This window comes from Engraulis encrasicolus, chromosome 6, assembly GCF_034702125.1.
Source record: "Engraulis encrasicolus isolate BLACKSEA-1 chromosome 6, IST_EnEncr_1.0, whole genome shotgun sequence".
NCBI classification, from domain to species: Eukaryota; Metazoa; Chordata; class Actinopteri; order Clupeiformes; family Engraulidae; genus Engraulis; species Engraulis encrasicolus.
The window spans coordinates 1231618-1259117 of record NC_085862.1 but is presented as its reverse complement, the minus strand read 5'-3'; the positions used below and the strand labels follow the sequence as shown (position 1 = coordinate 1259117).

The following is a 27500-nucleotide window of genomic DNA, read 5'->3' as shown; positions in this document are numbered from 1 at the left end:
TGTTAGGCTATTTCAGTTTTCAATGCTATATGCAGTAGATCAGAGTAGATGGTTTATGCTAAATATGCTAGCACTCAGCACACACGGCATTTTTTAGCATTTTCTGTGAGAATGCAGTCTCGTTATAACTTGGGAAATTCCATGCTGCCTTGTCCTTGTTCCAATGTGAAAGACCTCATGGAAACACTATACTTGTGTGCAGTTTGTACCATTGTACCAAATTAAATGAACTTCTGACAACATCTGAACATCAAATATTATCTTATTGTGATGCATTGTAAAATACATTTTACAATTTATTTGATTTATTTTTTTATTTTATTATTTATTTGAAATAGGCCTATATTTATATCCCCGAAACGCGGAGCCTCTGGGATGTAATGGTTTTGCGTGTGCCGCCGCGTAAGGTCTTTTGTGTTAACGCGATAACTTTTGAACGGATGTTTGGATTTGTCCCAGATTTTTTGGGTGAATGCTCTAGGGCAGGTTCATGAACTGATTCGAGTTTGGAGGTCAACACTTTCAAGATGGCTGAATTCAAGATGGCCGAATTTTTGTTTGGCCCATAACTTCTGACTGGGTGGATGGATTTCTCCCAGATTTGGTGTGTTAATGCTCTAGGGTGGGTTCATGAACTTATTCGAGTTTGGAGGCCAACACTTTCAAGATGGCTGAATTCAAGATGGCCGAATTTTTGTTTGGCTCATAACTTCTGACCAGTCGGATGGATTTCTCCCAGATTTGGTGTGTTAATGCTCTAGGGTAGGTTCATGAACTTAGTCGAGTTTGGAGGCCAACACTTTCAAGATGGCTGAATTCAAGATGGCCGAATTTTTGTTTGGCTCATAACTTCTGACCAGTCGGATGGATTTGTCCCAGATTTGGTGTGTTAATGCTCTAGGGTAGGTTCATGAACTGATTTGAGTTTGGAGGTCAACAGTTTCAAAATGGCGGAATTTTCTATTTGGCCCATAACTTCTGACTAGGTGGATTGATTTGCCCGGTACTACCTTATTTTAACAGTTCACCATTCCAGTGAATCTACCATATTATTTAGGTACAGTGTAACAATATTTAATACCATGTAATACTAGTGTAATACCAGTGTAACAATATGCAATACCAGGTACAGTGTAATAACCAATGTACAATATTTAATACCATGTAATACTAGTGTAATACCAGTGTAACAATATACAATACCATGTAATACCACTTACACAAAAATACATGATGTAGTACAAAATTGGTACATGGTGTTACACTGGTATTACATGGTATTAAATATTGTTACAATGGTTATTACACTGTACCTAATGTGGTATATTCACTGTAAAGGCTCAGTTATGCTTCCTACTTGTGCCACAGAGTGAGCTTGACGCAGCCATGATGCAGTTAATTCTTGTTTATGCCCTGTTTTGAAGCACGGTCTGCGCGATGTCATTCCACGCTGAAACTGCCTTCAATACAAAGAGTAAACTAGACGTGTCCATCACAGACTCGACGAGAATGAAAATGAAACATTAAATCTTTATATCACGTGCATGTTTGATCGCACTGGCAGCCACAGTAGTAGTTTGGAACAAAGAAGTGGCTCATTTGTCGAGGACGAAGCGGAATGTTTCCTCGACCTCGGAACCACTGTTCAACTGTCCAAATAACTTCAGCGTCGTAACTTGCAAGCGCATGTGTTGTCTTCGGTTCGTGTAAATAAATCAAACAACAAAGCACGGGCAACTTATTTAATGAAGAGCTCACAGTCCGTAGACCGACGAAGGTTAGAACAAGGAAATAGCGCTTGTTCTCGACTCGAGGACAGAGCAGGCTGGTCGAGAGGACCAATCAGAGACCTATTTTCGCCCTTTCACGCCGTCGCTCCCTGCGTCGAGACACAATTTTGGGGAGGTGCCCCAGAGTACCTGCGTGATGGGGGGGGGCTTCACTACGTTAACTGCGCGGCTCACTGCATCATGATGCAGTGACGCTGATCTCGAGGCATAAACCACCCTTAATAGTGAACCATTAAAACAGTGTTACCATTTGCCCCATTTTTTGCTTCATTTTCACAATAGTCATTTGGTTTTAAGCCTATGCACGTCATTGATCTATGTATAGATATTAAATATATTTCTTTAATATTTTGTATTTATCATATACGTTTATGAAAAGGTGGACGGGAGTGGTAGGAATGAAATGCTTAGTTTGGTGGACTACTGGATGGATATCACGGTTCAAATGGCATTAGGGTGAATCTACTCTGAACCATCGCTTTAGTGTCACACCTGATCCGTCAGCTGTGCAACATGTTTAATCAAAAAATATATATGAGACGCAGCAGCCTTCTCAGCACATGACTGAAAGGCTTATTATGCGAGAACAGCCAATGGATGAAAGCGTGGATACTTCTTAGTCATGTAGGCTACGGAATTTACAAGATCAAGGACATTTACTGGAAAAAGTAACGTCAGTATTACAGTATGTGGATGTTATTCTACCTTATGTTTATGTTGAGTATGCATATTTTGTTTGTTTACATTTTTTACATTTAAAAGTTTGAGTCAGAACAAAGCAAGATCACAGCACACTTCAGCCATGATATTTATGGAAAGTAATGCCAATTTTATGTTGAACTCATTTTACCTAATGTTTGTGTTGAGGATGCTACAGTATGTGTGTGTGTTTTATATTTCAATATGATGAAAAGTATTCTGGTAAAATAGAATTTTATACAGAATAGCAGTCTGTCATTTTAATTAACATTATTTTTTGTATAACAAACAAAAGACATTTAATTTCACTATTTGTGTAGTTCATGTATGAAATTTGCAGTTCAAATGTTTGCATTAAAGGAATTGAAATTTTGAATACTGTAGGCTATGTATTTGTCATTATTATAATAGCTAAAAACTTCGTAGTTAGACAATTGGATTGAACACATAGGAAATGCAGAGGATAAGGATAGATTGCATTCTCACAGAAAATGCTGGAAGCGGGCTTGCCTTTTGGGGCAGAGATGAAACAAAGTACTATTGAGAAAACAAAGCTAAAAGAAATGTTGGAAAAAAATCCATCCACCCAGTCAGAAGTTATGGGCCAAACAATTCAGCCATCTTGGATTCAGCCATCTTGAAAGTGTTGTAGCTCTGCGTTTTGGGGATATACTAAATGACATACATGGTATTTTATCTGCCATATCTGTAATCCAGGACCTTTGCCATTGATACTAAATGACATACATGGTATTTGAAGTTGGCTAAGGAACACTGCATATATAATTTTGAAAATCAACATGGGTTCGAGTGGGATTCGAACTCCCAACCTCCATATATCTAATCCAGCACCTTTGTCATTGATACTAAATGACATACATGGTATTTTTTTAAATTGGATAAGGAACACTGCATATGATATAATTTTGAAAATCAACATGAGTCCGAGTGGGATTCAAGCTCCCAACCTCCATATTGCAGGACTATTACCATTGGGCCAAGCAGCTGCCTATGAAAAGCATTACAGCAAGACAATATTACATTGCATTGAAGAGCTGAACAATAGACTTCTAGAACTACAGAGCAGTTGCTCGTTAAGAATAGAATGTTGAGAGAAAGTGACAGTTGAGATGGAACCCTATATTGGCTGCACCTGTTCTGATTGACTGAATGGCAGTTAGTATGGTGCTCTAAGGCAGAGGGCAGAATCAGAAACAGTTTTTTTTGTCTTTAGCTTGATGTTGCTAAAAAAAACTAAAAGGAATTGGCACGTGTCCTGCTTACAGATCGGAGTCATACGTGTGATCTCTCTAACAGTCTCTGAATGAAGTTTATAGGTTAAACGGTTCAGTCACAAATAGACCTCTTGTGGGACATGCGCTGACCTCTTGAAAAAGACATGCGCTCATCCTCCTCTCCTCTCCTCCTCCCCTCTCTCTTCATCCATCCCTCTCTCCTCATCCTCTTCTTTCTCTCCGCTCCATGCTCTTCTTCATCCTCCTCTTCCTGCCTCTCTGTCTCTCCTGTTCGCTCTTTGCCTCAGCCCGTCAACATTCATATAATTATTTTACTATTTGTATCGTTAAAATATCATCACGATCATCATTCACATGATTCTTCTACTTCCTTCATTCCATCCCGTCTCTCCTCTCCTCTCCTCTCCTCTCCTCTCCTCTCCTCTCCTCTCCCCGTCTCTCCTCTCCTCCTCTCTCCTCTCCCCGTCCCGTCCCGTCTCTCCTCTCCTCTCCCCGTCTCGTCTCTCCTCTCCTCTCCTCTCCCCGTCTCTCCTCTCCCCGTCTCTCCTCTCCTCTCCCCGTCTCTCCTCTCCTCTCCTCTCCTCTCCTCTCCCCGTCTCTCCTCTCCTCTCCCCTCTCCTCTCCCCGTCTCTCCTCTCCTCTCCCCGTCTCTCCTCTCCTCCTCTCTCCTCTCCTCTCCCCGTCCCGTCTTTCCTCTCCTCTCCCCGTCTCTCCTCTCCTCTCCCCGTCTCTCCTCTCCTCTCCCCGTCTCTCCTCTCCTCTCCTCTCCCCGTCTCCTCTCCCCGTCTCGTCTCGTCTCGTCTCGTCTCGTCTCTCCTCTCCTCTCCTCGTCTCTCCTCTCCTCTCCTCGTCTCGTCTCGCCTCGTCTCCTCTCTCCTCTCCTCTCCTCGTCTCTCCTCTCCTCTCCTCTCCCCGTCTCTCCTCTCCTCTCCCCTCTCCTCTCCCCTCCCCGTCTCTCCTCTCCTCTCCTCTCCTCTCCTCTCCTCTCCTCTCCACTCCACTCCACTCCACTCCACTTCTCCTCTCCTCTCCCCTCCTCCTCTCTCCTCCTCTCCTCCTCTCTCCTCTCCTCTCCCCGTCTCTCCTCTCCTCTCCTCTCCTCTCCCCGTCTCTCCTCTCCTCTCCTCTCCTCTCCCCGTCTCTCCTCTCCTCTCCCCGTCTCTCCTCTCCTCTCCTCTCCTCTCCTCTCCTCTCCTCTCCTCTCCCCGTCTCTCCTCTCCTCTCCTCTCCCCGTCTCTCCTCTCCTCTCCTCTCCTCTCCTCTCCCCGTCTCTCCTCTCCTCTCCTCTCCCCGTCTCTCCTCTCCTCGTCTCTCCTCTCCTCTCCCTGTCTCGTCTCTCCTCTCCTGTAATTCTCCCGTCTCATGGCACCAGCTATTAATTTATTCTCGAATTAAAAGTACTTGTAATGTTTTTAATATTATGTGTGCATAAATATCACGTCACACATCACTCACACGCGCCTCTCCTGTTGATCTCTCTCTGCACACAGAGCGCAGAGCTCAGAGCACATTGAGGCTGTTCACTAGAGTACAAGTGGCCACATTGTTCAAAGCAACTGGTCTGGATGATGAGAACAGAACGCCTTGAAGTCTTTTTTAAAGCCTTGCTGTGAGTTTACCAACTGGTCAAACTCAGCATGGATCACTTGACTCAAACCCAAACACAAACCCAAACCCAAACTCAAACACAGACACAGACACCCCCAATGTTCTCAAAACCCAAACACAGACATTCCCAATGTTCTCTTGTCCCGATAAGATCATTCCTCCGTGTCCTTTCCAGTGAAAGAGAGGGGAGGTTTGTATTCACGAAAAAAGAAAAACTGATGCGTATAGTTTGACTTTTCAAATCGTAGATTACTTTAAACGACGCCAGCTGAACGCAACTACATTACTGCAGCACACACACACACGAAAACAACTGCAGCGCGCGCACAAACACACACACACACACACACACACACACACACACACACACACACACACACACACACACACACACACACACACACACACACACACACACAGTCCCTCAAAAAAAACCACTCCAGCATGTTGGCAAGAACAAAAGCAAAACAAGCCTGACACACACACACACACACACACACACACACACACACACACACACACACACACACACACACACACACACACACACACACACACACACACACACACACACACACACACACACACACACACACACACACACACACACACACACACACACACACACACGGTCAGGATTTGAGGAGACAGGAAGAGTTCCTCAGGCAGGTCTGACTTGGTCCAATTGCTAAGTAGAGAACTGTGTGCGAGTGTGTGTGTGTGTGTACGTGTGTGTGTACGTGTGTGTGTGTGCGCGCATGTGTGTGCGCCCGTGCACGTGTGTGTGTGTGTGTGTGTGTGTGTGTGTGTGTGTGTGTGTGTGTTAGACCTATGATTTTTGGCCATTTTGGCCATATTTAGCCAATTTCGGGTCGGGTCGGGCCTGAAATGTCACTCATTACGTTCGGGTAGGGTCGGGTTCGGCTTCTCTATCGTTGACAGTTTTTTTTTTTTTTTTTTAAATAAATAAATAGGCTATGTATGTGCTTATAAAATATATACTAAAACTATGCATGGATGCTAGATCAATGAATACTTTTTATTAAATAAATAAATCACTAGGTCCTCCCGTTTCTTTCTCTGTGTAGGCTGTGCGTTAATAATATTCCACGTCAGTTGATAATCCAGCAGTGCAGTGCCTGCTGCTAGAATGCACGCGCTTTCCCTCGCCTCTCCCTCCCATCACAGTGCGCTGAGGCATTTCGGCCGTGTTTTGGCCACGAGAGACGCGTGGTCTGCAAAAAACAGAGGTCGCCTCATCAACCCGACACATACTGTAGCCTAATAAACTCTTGCAATGGCAATTCAAGAACTCCTTCATTCCTGTTCTGCTGCTCGCGTCGTTGTTCTTCTTTGTCTCGCTGTCTCTCTCTGTGAAAGTGCCGCGCTAGATTTTTAAGGTCGTACTGCTGCTGTGGCTTATGGCCCAATGATCAGCCGGTCAAAATGACGGACGCCCTTAAAATTTTCCGCCAACTCTTAAAAAAAGCGTCAATGATGGATTATCGCTTAATGTAACCTCTGTGCACTGCAGTGCAGCATACACAGAAATATAAAAGATGGCCTGCATGTTTATACAGTCTATTTAACTTAGATTTCGTAACAAAATACTTTAATGGCTTTAATTTAAGGGCTTTGATTTGTTATCATAGATCACCCCTCCTTATAAATAAAATTTGAAATTTCAGGCTTCCCTCGGGCTCGGGCCTACACATCCAATAATTAGTCGGCCTCGGGCCGGGCCCGGCCCAATTCCCATGGGCCCATGTCGGTTCGGGCTTGGATTTTTTTTACCCGTTCTTACCTCTGGTGTGTGTGTGTGTGTGTGTGTGTGTGTGTGTGAAGCAGGGAGTTCAGCTTGACGAGGAGAGCAGGGAGAGGATGATGATGATGACAGCTGAGCTGGCCCTCGCCTCCCCTTGTCCAGGATGTTGCTCTGTTGGCCATTCAACTAATTGCTGCTGCTACTGCTGCCGCTGTGTGTGTGTGTGTGTGTGTGCGTGCGTGCGTGCATGCGTGCGTGCGTGTATGTGTGCTGTCCGCTCGTCCACACGAACACAACATGCGTCCTGAAGCGCGGAGGAAAACCCTGTTACGAAACACTGCAGTGTTGTGGACTAGGGTCTATTTTATTGCACTTTTTTAAAAAAAGAGAAGTTATATAATCTCCAAAAATAAACTTTATTATTTAAAATTTACATTTTTATTTTAAATAATAAAGTTTATTTTTGGAGCTTATCGGCAGTGTGCAGACCTACCTTTTTCAACTATCTGATTTTTTTTGTCTGGCACCTGCAACAAGTGTTTTTGGATGTGCGCACCCTACCCAAAACTACTAAAGTTATATAATCTAACACAAGCTCTGAGATAATCATCATCTCAGTCCACCTTCTGGGCAGACGGGAGGAAATCTTTGAAAACTCTCAACAGAACAGCTTACAAGGGTTGGACCCAAGTACTGTTTACAAGGGATGGACCCCAGCACTGTTTAAAAGGGATGGACCACACTACTGTTTACAAGGGATGGACCCCACTACTGTTTAAAAGGGATGGACCACACTACTCCTTACAAAGGGCTGGAGCCCAGAATAGCTTACAAGGGCTGGAGCCCAGAACAGCTTACAAGGGTTGGACCCAAGTACTGTTTACAAGGGATGGACCCCAGCACTGTTTAAAAGGGATGGACCACACTACTGTTTACAAGGGATGGACCCCACTACTGTTTAAAAGGGATGGACCACACTACTCCTTACAAGGGCTGGAGCCCAGAACGCATTACAAGGGCTGGAGCCCAGAACGCATTACAAGGGCTGGAGCCCAGAACGCATTACATGGGCTGGAGCCCAGTACAGCTTACAAGGGCTGGAGCCCAATACCTGCAAGGGATGGAGCCCAGCACTGTTTAAAAGGGATGGACCACACTACTGTTTACAAGGGATGGACCCCACTGCTGTTTACAAGGGTCAAAGCCCATCTTGTGGCCGAAACCGAAACCGAAACCAAATATTACAATTCAGTTCAAAGTTATCAAAAGTTAGGTTTTTCACTATTTTCAAATATTGCTTAAATCTATGGCTTACAATAAATGTTAAGACATGTTTTTGAAAGAAAATAAATGTGTATTAGAAGTCTTTAAATGTTTGAGTAGAACCGAAATTAGTTTATTTAATACCCATTTTCAATTAATTTTCTATTCTGCCTCCAATTCGGCCACTCAATTTCACCGAAAACCGAAAGCGTCTTTTTTTTTGCGTTTTCGGCCGAATATTTTCTGCGGCCGAATTTTCGGTGCACCTCTAATTGTAATGCTTTCAAGGGATGGCCGGCATTCACGAGTGCAGGGGGGTAACGTGCTGCCATACCCATCCAACCACCCCCCCCCCCCCCCCCCAAGGCCGGCATGTTACCCACCCCCTGGTCTCATGAATATAATAAATGCCAAATCCACGTGCAAACAAAGAATGAATGTCTTCCTGACAACATACACACTTATTTTGAAGGCAGCTTCAACAGACATACTCACTGTTTGATTTTGTCATTTTTAGGCCCAAACCGTGGTCCTGTGGGTCCTCTCCTGACATTAACAAACAAACAAACAAAAACCAAGTTAGATGAACAATTACATTTGCAATTTTAGACATTTAAATTATAACACGAGCGATCAGTGATGGCAACCTTGCCCCCCTGCCAATGCCTGATGCATATGATGTGTTTGGCGCCACCCTCAGGCAACCAGAAACACTGCAGGTGGACACACAGGCAGGCAGGCAGGCAGGCAGGGAGGCAGACAGACAGACAGGTAGACAAACACAGACAGGCAGGCAGACAGATAGACACAGACACAGACAGGCAGGCAGACAGACAGACAGACAGGCAGGGACACAGACAGGCAGGCAGGCAGACAGACAGACAGGCAGGCAGGCAGGCAGGGAGTTAGGCAGGCACGCAGAGAGACAGACAAACAAACACAGACAGAAAGTTGATATTAGATGACTGGGGGGCTAGGTAACAATATTAAAATTATATGAGATGACTTACAGGAAAAAGTCCTCCTCTTCATCCGAGTCTTCCTCTAATAGGTTTCTCTGCAAGTAGGACAAACAAAGGGTCAAAGGTCAAGGGCTCAGCCAATGAACTCCAGTCTCACGTCACCACAGCAACAATAACAACTGGAGGTCAGGTGGACCTCATGAACTCTGGACTTCCAGCACACATGAACGCTAGACCAGTGTTTCTCAACCTTTTTCTAGGCAAGGCACCCTTTCAATTCATGAAAAATTTCAAGGCACCTCAAACCAACAAGCCGTAACATGGCATCGCATCCGATACCACACAAGTTTAGAAAAGTAACACATTTGGAGACGTCACACGACCTACGTTCGAAGTTGCAGCTGACTCGGGCGAACTTTATTTACTTTATTTTGCGTAAATGGCAGATGAAAGATTCCACTGACTAGCATTAACTTATCAATTTAGACAAATATGTATTATATTAGATAATTTATTTATCAGTCACGTTTCCGCGGCACCCCTGTTGAGAAACACTGCGCTAGACTACATGTTGGCCAACAGGCTTTGTTCCCTGGGGCTGCTGCTGTTGCTGCTGCATGTTGGCCAACAGGCTTTGTTCCCTGGGGCTGCTGCTGTTGCTGCTGCATGCTGGCCAACAGGCTTTGTTCCCCTGCTGCTGCACTCGGTCTGTTATGCTGCTCAGGCTGTCTGAGACCTGTCTCATCTCATCTTTACGACTCCATTGTCAAAATCCACACAGGAGAAGGAGGAAGAGAGAAGAGAGAGCTTGGCAGGTGCTCTGGTCAGTGTGTGTGTGTGTGTGTGTGTGTGTGTGTGTGTGTGTGTGTGTGTGTGTGTGTGTGTGTGTGTGTGTGTGTGTGTGTGTGTGTGTGTGTGTGTGTGTGTGTGTATGTTTCTGCTGGACTTCCAAACTTAAGTGCACGACAACATGAAGTAGACAAATGTTTAAGCTGTTGATCCCATTAAGAACACAAGCACCTGCAAAAACTGAATACCAACACAAATCACTCCAGAATACCAATACAAATCATTCTAGAATGCTTTGATACAGGACATGAGCTTAATGGCGATCAGATGCTGCTCTCCTCTCGTGACATCTTCATGCATCTTCATGTGTATAAACTCTTTATATAAATCAGGGAGTGGAAGGGAGAAGACTTTCAGAAGGGCCAAAAATCCGGCCTTGGACGTGGCTCAAACATCGTTACTCACTCGAGGGACATGGGTTCGACTCCCCTCGAGGGACATGGGTTCCACTCCACCAGAGGGACATGGGTTTGACTCCACTGACTCCCCTCGAGGTCACATGGGTTCGACTCCACTGACTCCCCTCGAGGTCACATGGGTTCGACTCCCCTCGAGGGACATGGGTTCCACTCCCTCGAGGTTACATGGGTTCGACTCCCCTCGAGGTCACATGGGTTCCACTCCCTCGAGGTTACATGGGTTCCACTCCCCTCGAGGGACATGGGTTCGACTCCCCTCGAGGTCATTTCCCCATCGTCTCCCATCTCTCCATCCCGCACTACTGTCCTGTTACCATCTACACTGTCCTGTCTGAAATAAAATGTATACACACACCACCCTCATAGAACACCCCCCACCCCCCCCCAACAGGCTTCAAGGCCTGACACTAACTGCTTCCCCATGACTGCCGATAATATCTATACAGTTCTTATGCCTTGTGTACACCAAGCGCTACCTACGCGATCCAGGTAGCTGAGGTGGTTGAAGAAGTTTCGCCATTAATTTGCTTTATTCACTTTGGACGCGACATTGACATGTTTGATTTAGCTAATCACATAACGGCTCTAGCTTGACAGCCGCCATAGAGATCTAACGACTTCCGCCGCTTACGTTGCGTAGTTCGCGCTTGGTGTACACGGGGCATGACACAGGCAATCTGGAGGAGCCCCTAGCTTTCCATGAGAGACCATTCAATTTCCATCCGATAAAAGGATGCCCAAAAATGAAAGCAATACTTGGTATTAGGTTTTATTTCTGTCCACCATATTGCAGGAGGGTGGACTGAAACAAGAGGTACAGGACACAGCAGGATGCAACACACACACGTGCACAAACAAACACACACACACACGTGCACACATACACGTGCACACACTCACCAAGACAAACACGCACACATAAACACACATGCACACATAAACACTCATGCACACATAAACACTCATGCACACATAAACACTCATGCATGCACACACACAAACAAACACACACACACACACACACACACACACACACGTGACTGGGTCCTGATGAGATGTGGAAAAGAACAGCGTGCTGCTCATTAATGACCTGCTGCTCTGATGGCCCATTAATATCACTGATTACACTTCTCAACCCTCTTTCCTTCTCTCTCTCTCTCTCTCTCCATCTGTCCCTCTCTCTCAACCCAGTGGAGAAACAGACAAGAGGAGAGGAGGAGGAGAGAGGGGGATGAGGTGTAGAGGGAAGAGGAGGAAGTGGAGGAAGAGGAGGAGAGGGGAGGAGAAAGAGGGATGAGGTGTGTAGACGGAAGAGGAGGAGAGAGGGAAGAGGAGGAAGAGGAGGAGAGGGGGAGGAGAGAGAGGGATGATGAGGTGTAGAGATAAGAGCAAGAAGAGGAGGAGAGAGAGGGATGAGGTGTAGAGGGAAGAGGAGGAAGAGGAGGAGAAGAGGAGGAGAGAGAGGGATGAGGTGTGGAGAGGGAAGAGGAGGAAGAGGAGGAGAAGAGGAGGAGAGAGAGGGATGAGGTGTGGAGAGGGAAGAGGAGGAAGAGGAGGAGAAGAGGAGGAGAGAGAGGGATGAGGTGTAGAGATAAGAGGAAGAAGTGGAGGAGAAGAGGAGGAGAGAGGGAGGAGGAGAGAGGGAAGAGGAAGACGAGGAGGTGCTGCCGTTTATTTTTCATTTCCCTCCATCACAGACCACAGCACAAGAGCCAATCACACGTCAGACCACAGCACAAGAGCCAATCACACGTCAGACCACAGCACAAGAGCCAATCACACGTCAGACCACAGCACAAGAGCCAATCACACGTCAGAACACAGCACAAGAGCCAATCACACGTCAGAACACAGCACAAGAGCCAAGAACAAGTTTGAGCAGCTTGTTCATCTCTTCCCCAGATGATGTCCTTAAACTTGCTCCCTACTGATTGAGATAGCTGATTGCTCAATTTGTCTTCAGCATTTCCTGCAGTGTTCTCAGATATATTACAACCCTTTATTTAAGTGGAAGCCCAAACATGTTTTGACCCAGCTATGTATCGGCCAGATGTATCGGTATCGGCCGATATTTCACATTTCTCAACACATTGGACATCGGTCCGATGGGTAAAACTGGGCTGATGTGAACGCCGATGGTTTTTGTAATATGTTACGGTTCTGAAAGATTGGACTTGACAGTGACTTTCATTGTTTGTCTTCTAGTTTGTCTCTATTTTTTAGCTAATTTTATCACAGGGAGTTAAAAAGTGTTTTTGGAAATAAGAGGACATTCAAAAATTCAGTTTGCAATATTTTCACCCTGTATTAAATGTTATCTCTTTAAAAAACAAACAAACAAACAAAAAAACATTGGTATCAGTTAATATCAGTTATCGGCCAAAACCGCAATATCAATATCGGATATCGGCCGACATTTTTAACATTGTGCATCCCTAAAATTATCTAATAGAAGAGCCTGGAGTCCCCCTCTGATGTCCGATGATGTTGTGCTTGTACTCTCAATGCTTTTTCTTTTTTTTTTTTTTTTTTAAAAGGGACACTGTGCAGAAAATGGTCAAAAAAGGTACTGCAACTAAGCTGCTCATTGAAACTGGGCAGCCTATCGCCAAATTTTATCTTTACATGAAAGTTTACTAAGTAATAAACAAATATTTTCTAGTATGGTCCAAGTACAGTAATTTGAGCAGCTAAAAATGGCTATTTTTGGAAATTCAAAATGGCGGACCATGGAGAAGACCCCCCTTTTGAAAATGTAAAGTGAAAAGTGCAATTTTTCCAGTCATAATGAATACTTTGAATTTGATGCTGGTGGTAAGTATTCATGAAAAAGGTAACATTAGTAAATGGGCAGCATGAATTCTGGAAATAAACAACTAAAAATCTCACACAGTGTCCATTTAAATATATTTGTGTCCCTGTGTGTGTCGTCTCACCCTCTCACTGCGTACGGAGCCCGTGACCTCGTATATGTGTGTATATGTTTGTGTGTGTGTGTGTGTGTGTGTGTGTGTGTGTGTGTGTGTGTGTGTGTGTGTGTGTGTGTGTGTGTGTGTGGTCTCACCCTCTCACTGCGTACGGAGCCTGTGACCTCGTATATGTGTGTATATGTGTGTGTGTGTGTGTGTGTGTGTGTGTGTGTGTGTGTGTGTGTGTGTGTGTGTGTGTGTGGTCTCACCCTCTCACTGCGTACGGAGCCTGTGACCTCGTATATGTGTGTATATGTGTGTGTGTGTGTGTGTGTGTATATGTTTGTGTGTGTGTGTGTGTGGTCTCACCCTCTCGCTGCGTACGGAGCCTGTGACCTCGTCGTCGTTGAGGTGCCGTTTGAACTTGGGAGGCATGATGCTGTCGTCGGGCTGCTCCTCCCTCTCTGGCTCCCTCTGCAGGCAAGAGACAGAACAGCAATTTTAACAGCATGTCATGTACGCCTCCTTAATGTCAATAAATGCACCAAAAAGCCCCTAAAAACATCTTTTAAAAAAAATCTGTATACAAGCCAATGAGAAGAGGATTGTGTGTGCAGCACGCTTGTTCCTGAAGAGACCGTGAGAGGAACTATACATAGAAGAAAACCGAATGTGCAAGCACAGCAGAGCAGCAAAGATGCAAAGCACAGCAGATCAAGAGCAGCAAAGACGCAAAGCACAGCAGATCAAGACGTTTGGAGTTTCCCCTTTGCTGTTCCCAGTAAATGTGTTGAAACACTATACTGCATTACAGTTATTATTACATTACATTATACGTATTACATTACATTATATTACATTACATCATATTACATTATATTACATTACATTACACTACATTACATTACACTACTGTCATTCCATGGTGAAATTAATATCACTGGAAAACTAGCCAGCGCCAGACTCATGCAAATGCAGTTCTGGTGTTCTTCGTTGTCGCTATTAAGTTTCATGAAAAGTTTCATTAAAATCGATATCAGGGGGCGTTGTGGCGCAGTGAGCTAAGCCCCCCATATTTGGGCTTGCATGCCCACGGGGACCCCGGTTCGAGTCCGGCCGGGGTCATTTCCCGATCCCACCACATCTCTCTGTCCCACTCGCGTCCTGTCACCATCTCAGACTGTCCTATCAAACAAAGGCATAAAAGCCCCTAAAAATATATATTTTTAAAATAATTTTAAAAATCCATATCAGTCGGGTCTGATTTCATATGAAGGTACTACCCATCACCCGGATGGAGAATAGAGCCATAGACCTCCATAAGCATCGGAAATAAACAGTAGAACATCATACGACCAGAATTGAGGACGCTCTTGCACCTTAACCTGCTAAGACATGGCTCCTCTTGCACCTTAACCTGCTAAGACATGGCTCCTCTTGCACCTTAACCTGCTAAGACATGGCTCCTCTTGCACCTTAACCTGCTAAGACATGGCTCCTCTTGCACCTTAACCTGCTAAGACATGGCTCCTGTTATGAATTTGCTGTTACATTACATTGCAACTTAGCTGTCACTTTTATCCAAAGCGACTTACAATTATTTACAGGGTATTGGTTACGGTCCCTGGAGCAATGTGTAGGGACTAGGGAGAGGTAATGGTTGGGATTCGAACCTGCAACCCTCTGGTTTTAAGACCGTCTGCCTAACTATAAGGCCACGGCTGCTCAATGTTACCAGAATGCCAATGACTAAGTTGTAATGCCTCAGTGAAGGACCTGTGTAACGTAATAGTAGTGTAGTACTATGGTAGCGATGTTTTTTCAACGACTAGCATTTGACTGGTGGAACGGTAGCCTGGTTCACACCAGACGGTGTGTGTGTAGCTTTGGCGCCCCCTGGCGGAGCAGAGCTACACACACTACCGTCTGGTACACAGCCATAGAGCACGCTCCGTCTCCAACCAGAAAATAGACGGAGCATTTCTTTCTTAAATATAAACGGTAACTCACATTGAGGAGTCACAAGACAGATTAGAGACTATATTGACTCTTTAAAGATTAACAGGAAGGTTTTTGAAGGAATTTGTTGGTGAGGAGGCCGTGCAGAAGCAATAAATTCTCAGCCTATTTTCTGGTTGGAGACGGAGCGTGCTCTATGGCTGTGTACCAGACGGTAGTGTGTGTAGCTCTGCTCCGCCAGGGGGCGCCAAAGCTACACACACACCGTCTGGTGTGAACCAGGCTAGTGGAACGGTGCGTATTGAGGCCATTTTGGGATGAATAAGGAAGCTCAGTCAACGAATTATGAAAAGCAGGCTCAGAAAATAGATGAAATCAAGCACATGGCAAAACCTTCACCATCCAAAGGTTTTATCTTCACCTCTATAATGTTGAGGAATCTCACAGCCCAGTGAGACCCTGTACAGTACCCACCAAGTAAAGCCAAAGCACATCACAACAACTCAGTGACGGTAGGGACACATAGCAGGCGAAGCGAGCGAGGCGAAGAGAGGCGAAATCCAACAGTCATCAGGTCCTCTCGGCAAATCAAATGGAATGGAACAGTTATGTTATTGTTCCGCGGCAGGCGAATTCGCTCCTCATTTGCATAACATTAAACTTTCTTTAATAATTTCGCTTCGCTTCGCTCCTGTTCGCTTGCTTTCACGTGCCTTCACCTCTCTCATACGAATGAATGGCGAAGTTCCCTTCGCTTGGCCAAATTCGCGTAGACCTATGTGTCCCTACCGTGAGGCCCAGTGAGGTCCAGTACCCACCAAGCCAAAGCACATCAGAACAACTTACTCAGTGGTGTTCAGATACATTTGGAAGCGAGTCACACACACCTATTCCTCAACTGAAGCTGGTAAATCCTCTAATACACACACACAGGTGCTGGAGCACAACACACACACCACAAGTACCTGAGTGTGAGGGAGAGCGGACCGTGGTAACCCACCGTGGGAAACGCTCTTAACCCGTCTGTGCTGGCTGCCGCATGTAAAACCCATTAGCGTGCTTCACGACCACATGCCATCATGGAACCACACACTACTGAGCCCGTCGTCATGGCAACCTTCACTACCCGCCACCTTGTTAAAGGAGAAACTGGACCAAACTACAGCCAGCCAGGTCTGTTAAAATAAAAACGGCGTTTCCTTCCTCCTTCACACGTCCTCAGCAATGCAGTGGCCCCTGCAGTTCCTGAAGACCTTTAGAGGTGTGTGTGTGTGTGTGTGTGTGTGTGTGTGTGTGTGTGTGTGTGTGTGTGTGTGTGCCCTTTATAGGTGACCCGACGAGGAAGCCATTAGTCTCTGTCTGGGCTATGGAGGGTGGCAGCCCTCTTAAGTGAACAGGAAGTGGGGTAGCAAGTGAACAGGAAGTGGGGCAGCCTGTCTGTGCTATGGAGGGTGGAGGGTCTCCCCAGAGGGCAGGAAGTGGGGTAGGCTAGCGTCTTGTGGGGTAGCCTAGCGCCTTGTGGGGTAGGCTAGCGTCTTGTGGGGTAGCCTAGCGCCTTGTGGGGTAGCCTAGCGCCATATGGGGTAGTTGTAGAGGTTGTTGATTTTTGGCGTCATGTGTATGTTGTGTGTATGTGGCAGCTATGTATGTCCAAGACAAATTTCCTTCGGGACTATTAAAAGAATCTTGAATATGGGGTAGCCTAGCGCCATATGGGGTAGGGATGGCGAAAATTGAAAAAACTCTTAACCGGTTACTGAGACTCATTAACCGGTGGTTAACCGGTAATCTTAAATTTTAAAACGTTCGCGTGCCTGATATACACACTGATTTTTTTCATTTTTATTTTTCACATAAGCCTTTTTTTTGCTGCGCAGACAGGACCTGCCATGTCCAGCCACTGTTGCCAGATGGAAAATGCTGAATTATCGTACTAAAATCTCAAAATTATCGTTTTTTGGGAGGAAATTATTATTATAATTATTAATATTATTACAACTGGTTAACCGATGGCAGAACATTTTAACCTGTTAAAGTTGATCCGCTCGATTATCGGTTTACCGGTTACCGGTTAACATCCCTAATATGGGGTAGCCTAGCGCCATATGGGGTAGCCTAGCGCCTTGTGGGGCAGCCTAGCTAACGCCTTGTGGGGTAGCCTAGCTAGCGCCTTGTGGGGCAGCCTAGCGGCTTGTGGGGCAGCCTAGCGCCTTGTGGCGTAGCCTAGCGCCTTGTGGCGTAGCCTAGCGCCTTGTGGGGTAGCCTAGCGCCTTGTGGGGTAGCCTAGCGCCTTGTGGGGTAGCCTAGCGCCTTGTGGGGTAGCCTAGCGTCTTGTGGGGTAGCCTAGCGCCTTGTGGGGTAGCCTAGCGTCTTGTGGGGTAGCCTAGCGCCTTGTGGCGTGCGACTGTCTATGCCAGTGTTTCTCAACAGGGCTGCCGGGGCACCCTGGGGCGCCGCGGGACCCCCTCAGGGGTGCCGCGGAAACATGGCTGATAAATAAATTATGTAATATTATACATTTGTCTAAATTGATAAGTTAATGCTAGTCAGTGGTTTGGGGTGCCTTGAAATTTTTCACGAATTGAAAGGGTGGCTCGCCTAAAAAAAGGTTGAGAAACACTGGCCTATGCTATGGAGGGTGGCAGTGACCCGGCGAGGAAGCCATTAGTCTCGGGCTGGATCTCAAATGGTGCACTTGTGCACTTCAGGCACTATGTTGCGTAACTAATACGGGCATGCGCACTGAAACATGAACACTGAAGTGCACAAGTGCACCATTTGAGATTCAGCCTCTGTCTGGGCTATGGAGGGTGGCAGATCTCTTAAGCGAACAGGAAGTGGGGTAGGCTAGCGCCTTGTGTGGGGTAGCCTGGCGCCAAAGAGGTTGGATATATAATAAGAGGAATCGAAACATGCCCACTCAATGCAAAAGCGTGTGGTCAAAATTTGGTCTCCTAAGGGGGGCTCTTCTTCTCTTTTCGTGGTGTTTGCACAAGACGTGCGCTACCACCATCTACAGCGCTAAGGGGACTCCATTTATTATACCTCAAGACTCCGAAGGTCTCCTAATCGAAGGTCTCCTAAAGGGGCGTTCACCCGACGTAAAGTGGATACCGGAAAAGAACCCGCCTGCTTTATCTTACTTTCATATACGATTCTCTGCTGGCGCCTTGTGGGGTAGCCTAGCGCAGTGTTTCTCAACAGGGGTACCGCGGAAACGTGACTGATAAATAAATTACGTAAAATAATACATATTTGTCTAAATTGATAAGTTAATGTTAGTCAGTGGAATCTTTCAACTGCCACCATATCAGCACCATGGACAGACCTTGGCGAGCCAGGCCATAGGCAGAGATGAAAGCGTCGTTAAGGGAAACATTAAGCACCACGACCATGGACAGCTCCCACAAGTGTCGGAATGGTGACATTAAATTGACGGAATGGTGATACCAAAATGTCGGAATGACAGGATGTCGCAATGGCGTCATGTCTGAATGGTTCTATGTCGGAATGACGAGTGCCCCCCCCCTTGGGTGGTGCGACTGAGTGCCCCCTTTTCCCAGTGTGCCTTGTTGAACTGTGCCCTGTGTGTCTTTGGCAACGATTCAAAGAGTGTCTTTGCAAACCACTCAACCCACCCTTGGTTAGTGCCTACTAAAACTAGTAGTCATGCTCCTATCACTCCCCTCCAGATCAGTAATCCTCAACAACATGTTTATGTCATCAACACAGGAAGGACGACACTGCTGAGGAATCATGTTGATTGTGGTCTTGCGATGCGAGGCAAGAAGTCAACTTCAATATCTTGCAAAAGCAAAGTTCAAAGGTCATTTTCTCATTTGCAATGGGGATGTTGAATGGGCACGTGTGTGTGTGTGTGTGTGTGTGTGGGGGGGGGGTGCTCTGCCTCGGCTGACAGCAGGTAAACTACCGTTTTCTCCTTGAAGGCTGAGGGCATGTAAACTACCGTTTTCTACATGGAGGCTGACAGCATGTAAACTACCGTTTTCTACATGGAGGCTGACAGCATGTAAACTACCGTTTTCTACATGGAGGCTGACAGCATGTAAACTACCGTTTTCTACATGAAGGCCGACAGCATGTAAACTACCGTTTTCTACATGGAGGCTGACAGCATGTAAACTACCGTTTTCTACATGGAGGCTGACAGCATGTAAACTACCGTTTTCTACATGAAGGCCGACAGCATGTAAACTACCGTTTTCTACATGGAGGCTGACAGCAGGTAAACTACCGTTTTCTCCTTGAAGGCTGAGGGCATGTAAACTACCGTTTTCTACATGGAGGCTGACAGCATGTAAACTACCGTTTTCTACATGGAGGCTGACAGCATGTAAACTACCGTTTTCTACATGGAGGCTGACAGCATGTAAACTACCGTTTTCTACATGAAGGCCGACAGCATGTAAACTACCGTTTTCTACATGGAGGCTGACAGCATGTAAACTACCGTTTTCTACATGGAGGCTGACAGCATGTAAACTACCGTTTTCTACATGGAGGCTGACAGCATGTAAACTACCGTTTTCTACATGGAGGCTGACAGCATGTAAACTACCGTTTTCTCCTTGAAGGCTGACAGCATGTAAACTACCGTTTTCTACATGGAGGCTGACAGCATGTAAACTACCGTTTTCTACATGGAGGCTGACAGCATGTAAACTACCGTTTTCTCCATGAAAGTGGCAACTGCAATGTAAGAGGCCACAAGTAAAAGCACAGGAGGTACCGTACTAGTTTTAGAGTGCGTCTTAATATGCGACCTTGCCTCCTCCACTTGCGCTTGTCTCCTCGTCCCGCCTCCTGGCCCCTCCTCCGTGGAGAAAACGATAAAGTTTCCCAGCTGTCAGCCTAGCCACAACAACTTTTGAGGGACTGTTTTTCATTCACCATCCCAATTGCAAATGAGAAAAAGACTCTACAATTGAGCTTTTGCAAGATATTGAAATATAAAGCTGTTGTCAGTGATGTCGTCATGACGAGAAGCAAGTGGAGGAGGCAAGTGGAGGAGGCAAGGTCGCATATTAAGATGCACTCTGAATGTGTCATGCCAGCGCAGGAGGTACCACCGTACTAGTTCTTCAGTTACTTCAGTGTCCAGCCTGTTCAATTGTGGAACATGCTGAGAGTATGCTATGTCCCTTTCTTGTTCAAACGCTAGTAGTTTGTATTAACAGCGTGTCTTTGGGACCAGTTCAAACATGTCCTGTACTTAAACATCTCTTTCATTAGCATGCTGGATTAGGGGACATGTTTCAATTAGGCTGATTCTGAGATGGGCTCGACTGAGTATGTTTGTGTGTGTGTGTGTGTGTGTGTGTGTGTGTGTGTGTGTGTGTGTGTGTGTGTGTGAGCATGCCGTGCTGCATTGTGGGGCATGCTCAACATTTTCTCCAAGTGCCTCCTTCACTGATGGTCAGATGGCTACCCTCTAGATTAAAACTCTCCATGCATTTTCTGTGAGCAGTGCACCGCTGACTACTCTCCATCATGCATCGTGTTCCACCCAACTCAGTAAAGTATGTTTGCAACACAAGTGTTTAAAAGGGTATGCCACTATTCTCGGGCTTACAGTTAAAACCGTTGGCCAGGGTTTATGAAGGTGGTAGAGTGTCTTATTTTTCATGTTAACGTTGTCTTGCTTTAAGACAAGTTAAAAGAGGGAGCATGTCGCTAAGCTAGTGAAAGTCAATGGATCCGTGTAGCATGCTACAAGGATCCATTGACTTTCACTAGTTTAGCGACATATTCCCCCTTTTAACTTGTCTTAAAACAAGACAACGGCTTACATGAAAAATAAGACACTCTACCACCTTTATAAACCCCAGCCAACGATTTTAACTGTACAGTATTAAGCCCCAAAATAGTGGCATACCCCTTTAAGTTTGGTGTTTGCAACGCAGGCTGTGTTGAATCGGTGCGACGGATACCATTGAGTCCACTGTGCTCAAAGGGGCTCGTTTGCTCTCTGCGTTGCGTCTCCGTTTGGCAGCGCGGGTGGAAAGCGGTCGCTCGCCTCGCCAGAGGTGCTGAGGAACGATCCAGAATACAGTAGATGAGGACGAGAGGAGAGAGAGAGAGAGAGAGAGACGCCGGGGACACGGCAGGGGTCTATCTGAAGTAACGATAGAAAGAGAAGAGAGGCAGACAGAGAGGAAACGGGGGAGAGAGAGAGAGAGAGAGAGAGAGAGAGAGAGAGAGCGGAAGGGAGAGAGAGAGAGAGAGAGAGAGAGTGGAAGGGAGAGGGAGAGAGAGAGAGCAGAAGGGAGAGGGAGAGAGAGGCGAGGAGGCAGAGAGAGGAAGAGAGAGAGGAAGAGAGAGCGGAATGGAGAGAGAGAGAGAGAGAGAGAGAGAGACAGAGAGAGAGAGAGAGAGAGAGAGAGACAGCAACAAACAAAGGGAACGAAAAATGTGTAGACGGAAAGACAAGAAAAAAAGAAAAGAGAAAAAAGATAGATAAGATATAAGATAATATAGATGTTGTCGTCCAGGAGAGCAGGGCAACCACGTTCAAAAGATCAATCTTAAAGTGACCAAACAGCCTATTCTGGATGGTGGGGGTCAAGTGTGTGTGTGGGGGTATGAGCATGATAATTGACAAATGAAGATATTTATGCTGAAGCCAAAAGCAGAAGCGGATCTCAGATGAGCATGAGAAGGGAAGGGCTGGTTTACTTTAGCCTTGCGAGCGACGCCATCCTCTGTACTCCACCCAGAGATTTTGGCTGATCGACGGAGTCAACAGTCGGCTATTCGCCCAGGCTAGGTTTACTCCACTGTAGACTTATTACGTATTATTCCACGTTTGAACAATTAAGTTAGTAGCAGGGGTGATGGTGAAAATAAATCCTGAGCCTGAACTTTTTCCCCTGCTCTAACGACGACAAGATACTGCATAGTGACGTATTTTGACATATTTTGACACATTATTCAAACATTTAATAGCCTGTGTATGACCATTATTCAAGCCTGATAGTAGAAGAAAACCCTGAACCTGTAACACTTTCTGAGATAAGAATAACCTAATGGCTAATTATTATCAATGTTTTTATTTTTGCAAACTCTGTCAAGCCTGAAATCAGGCATGCAGCCTGAATACTATCAGCCCTGTAGTTATAGGGTGACCAGACGTCCCGGTTTGACCGGGACAGTCCCGGTTTGGAGTTGTGTGTCCCATGTCCCGAGCAAACCCTCTCGGGACACAAATATGTCCCGGTTTTGGCCACCCACAACATTGCGCCATGTCTATCAGGGTAAATATATGGAAAAGATTACATGTTTACCTGCCACAATTAATGGCAGCCAGCGCTTGTATAGAAAGTCTGAAGGAGTCAGTTGCGATTTGTCATTCCTCCCTCTAAAATTGATTAGAATGCAGGAAATGGCATCTAAAAAACACACATTTTCCTGGGGGAGGACCCCCAGACCCGCCCGCCAAATATTGTCCTTCAGTCATGCACGAAGTGTCCCGGTTTCAGACTACAAAAATCTGGTCACCCTACTAAAGAGTGGGATGAAGCCTATTTTATGAGCTCTGTCTGACACTTTCACAAAAACAGGAGAGGAGAAAACGTCAAATGAAGGAAGGTTGAGATGAAGCACAGCAAGCCTGCTCAGATTTCATTAAGTAATCCGTTAAACACCACTTCAACTCCACACATCAGATAGGCCTACTGGCAGCATGGTACAAGGTGGTCGCCTGGCTTGGACAAGCCATAACCCTCTTCACTTCTGACACATGTCAAAACATCCAAGCCAACAACATAGTAGGCCTACCCTAAGGCATGTCATTGTCTGTCTACCATTGTCATGATAAGTAAGATGAAACGACAATATCACTGTAGTACGGGGCCTATTGTCTTGCTTAGTTAACACAATGCGATGATGAGGTGTGTGATTGTTGTCATGCTGTCCCAGCTACCTAAACCATGAAGCGTAAACAGCATGAGACGCGTTCGCTTTCTCTTGAAATAACAAGGAATAACAAAGACCACGCCACACATTTACTTCCATAGACTACTGACATTACATACGACTCAGTTTGAGAGATCAACTCTCACAAGGGCTGTGATTTTAACATCATTTGGCGATCATTAAACCGCTACTTTGATTGGATTATTAGGCTACTGACAGCAAGCAGGCTATCTTAGCAGGGCTATGATGCTTTGGTACACCTGCGTGCTAACTGAAGCAACGCGATCTTCTTCCAAAAACCTCTGGTGAATGGGGAATATGGACATGGAGCAGTATATGGCGGTGGTTGTGGATTCAAAAGTACAGAGAAACAGAAGCCTTGTAGGCTATCGTCAACCTAGCTAACGCTAGCTGGCCAGCTAGCTAGAGTACCTCTATCAGTAACAGCCTGGCTAGACCACAACAGGGCCAATAGACTACTATGGAGACATCTCACCTACGATGCTACCTTTGGCTTATCGCTCTTATCCGAGGACACGTCTTCTTCTCAGTGCGTAGATGAAACAGAAAAGGTCCTGGTCAGTTCTCTTCGGTTTCAGTAGATTAAGTTTTACAATATCTAAAATAACACCACCGCGATGTCGAGAGTACAGAACGTTCCTGTGGTATGTTTCAGTTGTCTGTCTGCTGTATCTGTGATTTCTATGGATAGCAGATGCTTCCGTTTCTGGTCAGCTGACTGGGGGTCAAACAGCTGTATCTAAAAAGCTGACGTTGTAGGCCTAGGCCAGAGCAGACCACAGAGACAGAAGAGAGTCAGAATTAGTGTAAAATTGTGTAATTCATGACAAAATAGTGCTATTAATAGCATCTAGTGATGCACATTAGACACAGGATGTTAATTTTCTAATCTATTTTAGTGTTCCAATAGGCCTAATTAAATTTTGCCTCATTTGTTACAGGGGTGCCTGGGCTTATCTACGATTCAGGTCAATCAAATTGACATGCAGATTGATGGTTGAGAACGTGGCAAGTCAAAGTCTAAAGAGAGCACACACAGGCGGTTGGAAACAAGTGAAGGAATGTTTATTTTGCTAGGGAGGAACACAAAATTTATAAAACAGGTATCCTTGAGATCACTCCTCGTGGAACATTACTAGAGCTGTGCCAAGTGAATGTTTTCTGTCCATGCTGCGAAGTTAAAATATTTCTTCGCATGCTGTTGTTTCACTCAGCCCTGAAAGATATGTGCAGAAAAATGCAGAAACGTGTCAGAAAGTAGGCTAGTTGTAATTTACTTTGACACTAGGGATGCAAATTATCGATTAATTCATTAATCATTAGTTGATAGCCTTATTGATCGACTTACGATTCATTGATAATCAGCGTTTTCCCCCCCAAAATCTCAATGTTTCTCCAAAAAAACCTACTGAATCTAAAAATTTTAATTAAAAATTGAGATAAAATACCACATTTTAATTAATTCTATTTCAATTATTTATTTATTTATTTGTTATTTATTTATTCCCACTATTCACACCCCTCTTAACACACACTCTTCACATCGCCATTTCATCTGGGTCTCTTGTCAGTTGAATTGTCAATTAATTGCGACTAATGTTTTTTAATCGATTAACGCATTGATCGATTAAAGTCGATTAATCAATTAATGGTTTGCATCCCTATTTGACACAATACACCTCTCTACCATTCATGCATGTACCCACAGGCACAGAGAAACAGCCTCTTAAATATACAGTATTTTGTAAACTTGTGTGTGTCTGAGTTAAGTTGAAGTGAAGAATCGGCCTCCATGGGATGTCAGGGTTAAGTGCTCCACAGAGATACATTAGCGTTAGCACCACGGCTAAATTACTACCCTCTGTGTCCAACAAGGACAACAAACCCCTTCCCAACTTTCCATCATCTTTACACCAGCTCTGCACAGCTTAAAGGACCAGTTCAGTCAATTTCAACATGCAGTTGTAATGCTCACACTACCCTGGACTTGTCAGTACCTGAGTTTTTGTTTTTTTTTTCTTCAGCCTTTTTCGAGATCTTGGTCATTGTAATAGGGGCTGCACTTTGTTTACATTTCAAAAAAACATTTTAATTTGTTCCCAAAAACATCCGAAAGGTTATACAACATCAGCAGACAACTAGCAAACAGCGGTACCTTTTGGGAAAATATTTGGAGTAGGTCTATGTTCATTTTTAAAAAAAATGTAAACAAACGCTGCCCCATTAGAAGAGCTCATATCTCGGAAAGGGCTTAGCCGAAAAATGTGGCATCACCGGGTACTGACAAGTCAAGGGTAGCGTGAGCAATACAACAGCACATTGAAATTAACTGAACTGGTCCTTTAAGTAGACGTAGAAGTAGGCTACTCTTACAAATGCCATTACAACACTAGTGATATGATATTACTTGTTTTCAACTGTGTAATAACATACTACCAGTGTTGTAATTACATCTGTAATTAAAAGAGTAATTCTACTTCCACTTTGTAGGCCTATAACTCTGCAGCTCCTGATTGGCAGACTCAAAGGCCTCGGCAAGACTGCGAGCGCTATTAGAGTGATGATTCTGCACACTTGAAATCCTCTGTGTGTGTGTGTGTGTGTGTGTGTGTGTGTGTGTGTGTGTGTGTGTGTGTGTGTGTGTGTGTGTGTGTGTGTGGAGCCCCATCACACACAAAATGTGTTATGTGTCAACGGAGCGCGGGCGCCCGTGTGTGTGTGTGTGTGTGTGTGTGTGTGTGTGTGTCTGTGTCTGTGTGTTTTCCTCCTGGCAGAACTATTTCCACCATTGAGGTTTTCTCTTCTCGTCTAGGATTCTAGACTGCAATGCATGTGAACAGTATATTTATCTATCTAGAATACAATATCCAGAGCAAGGCGGTTCCTTCCCTGGGAAAATGCATTTACAGCATTTAGCCTACATACGCATTGTACATGGTGGTATATTTGCTAACACCCATTCGTGGACAATGTTTGTGGCTTGTATATCCTACATCTTAGTAAATTCCATCTCAATCCTGAAAAACATTTGCTGAGTTTTCTCTGAATGAGTGCTAGTGTTTGTAGGGTTTGTCTTTACCAGTGTTCAGGAAGGTCAGTTTGGTTTAGGGATGATTCCACTGCCAACTCAGTCTTATTTATGTCGGCTGAGTTCCCAGCTGAAATGGAAACCCAGCCCACTACGGCACTGTTATGGGGCTCAGAGGACCCGGCTCAGTCCACTATGGCAGTGGATTTCAAAGTGGGGGCCGGGGACCCCTGGGGAGCCGTGAGGAGGTGCTAAGGGGTCCGCGACAGGTTGGAAGAAAAAGTGTAGCAAAAAAATAATAATTGATTAATTAATGTACACCAACATATGCAAAAAATAAACGTAACAATATTCCCATTAGTTGAGAACTGCATTATGAATGAATGGGACCCAATGGAGCTAGATGCTAAAAATCTTAATTTTCACCCAGGTCTCATCAACAAAGCTCAGATTTGAATGTCGTTCTGGAGATTTCAAGAAGGGTTTCACTCAACAGTATAATAAAAAAAGCACATATGTCCGTTTGATTTGTTACAGGAGGCGTTTTTGTTGCTCACTGAGACGTCATAGACATTTAAAAATCGCTTTTTAAGCATATGCGTGGCTCAAAAGATCTAAAACTCAGCCGTGGGTATTTTCTATATATAGTCTTTCGAAAGCAACATCCGAATTACACAAGAAAAAATCATATACTGAGATAAAGGCACCATGAGGGGTTTTGCTCCATAGGACTCCTTTCATTCTGGTCTCCGGGCCGCCACATGGATAAGGGTGTAACTGCCCCTTCAGTTCTAAATCTGCCATAGAACTAATACAAACCTGCCTCGTTTCGGAAACCGGAAATACACTGTGAAACCAACCAGTGGCGTATCTGGTCTTAGAGAATCTGTGGTACGGCTCTGTTATGGTGCTCAGTGTTCAGATGACCCCAGGCCAGTCCACTACAACTCTGTTATGGTGCTCAGATGACCCCAGGCCAGTCCACTATGGTGCTGTTATGGTGTTCAGATGACCCCAGCCCAGTCCACTACGGTGCT

General features: G+C 45.2%; 1 protein-coding gene across 2 annotated transcripts in view; it reads right to left on the bottom strand.

The window, feature by feature from the left end:
* The window catches only part of vamp4 (vesicle-associated membrane protein 4), a 50506-nt gene extending 26394 nt beyond the window's left edge, over nt 1-24112 (bottom strand). The window contains exons 1-4 of one of the 2 annotated variants that reach the window (XM_063200449.1): nt 23923-24112; nt 13890-13994; nt 9392-9438; nt 8877-8927 (exon numbers count right to left, since the gene is read on the bottom strand). In XM_063200449.1, coding sequence (XP_063056519.1) covers nt 8877-8927; nt 9392-9438; nt 13890-13955 — 164 coding nt within the window. In that variant the 5' untranslated portion in view covers nt 13956-13994; nt 23923-24112. Of the gene's footprint in view, nt 1-8876; nt 8928-9391; nt 9439-13889; nt 13995-21430; nt 21570-23922 lie in introns of those variants that run through there. The other variant, XM_063200448.1, reaches the window with a different exon arrangement.
* Nucleotides 24113-27500: the final 3388 nt, after the last annotated feature.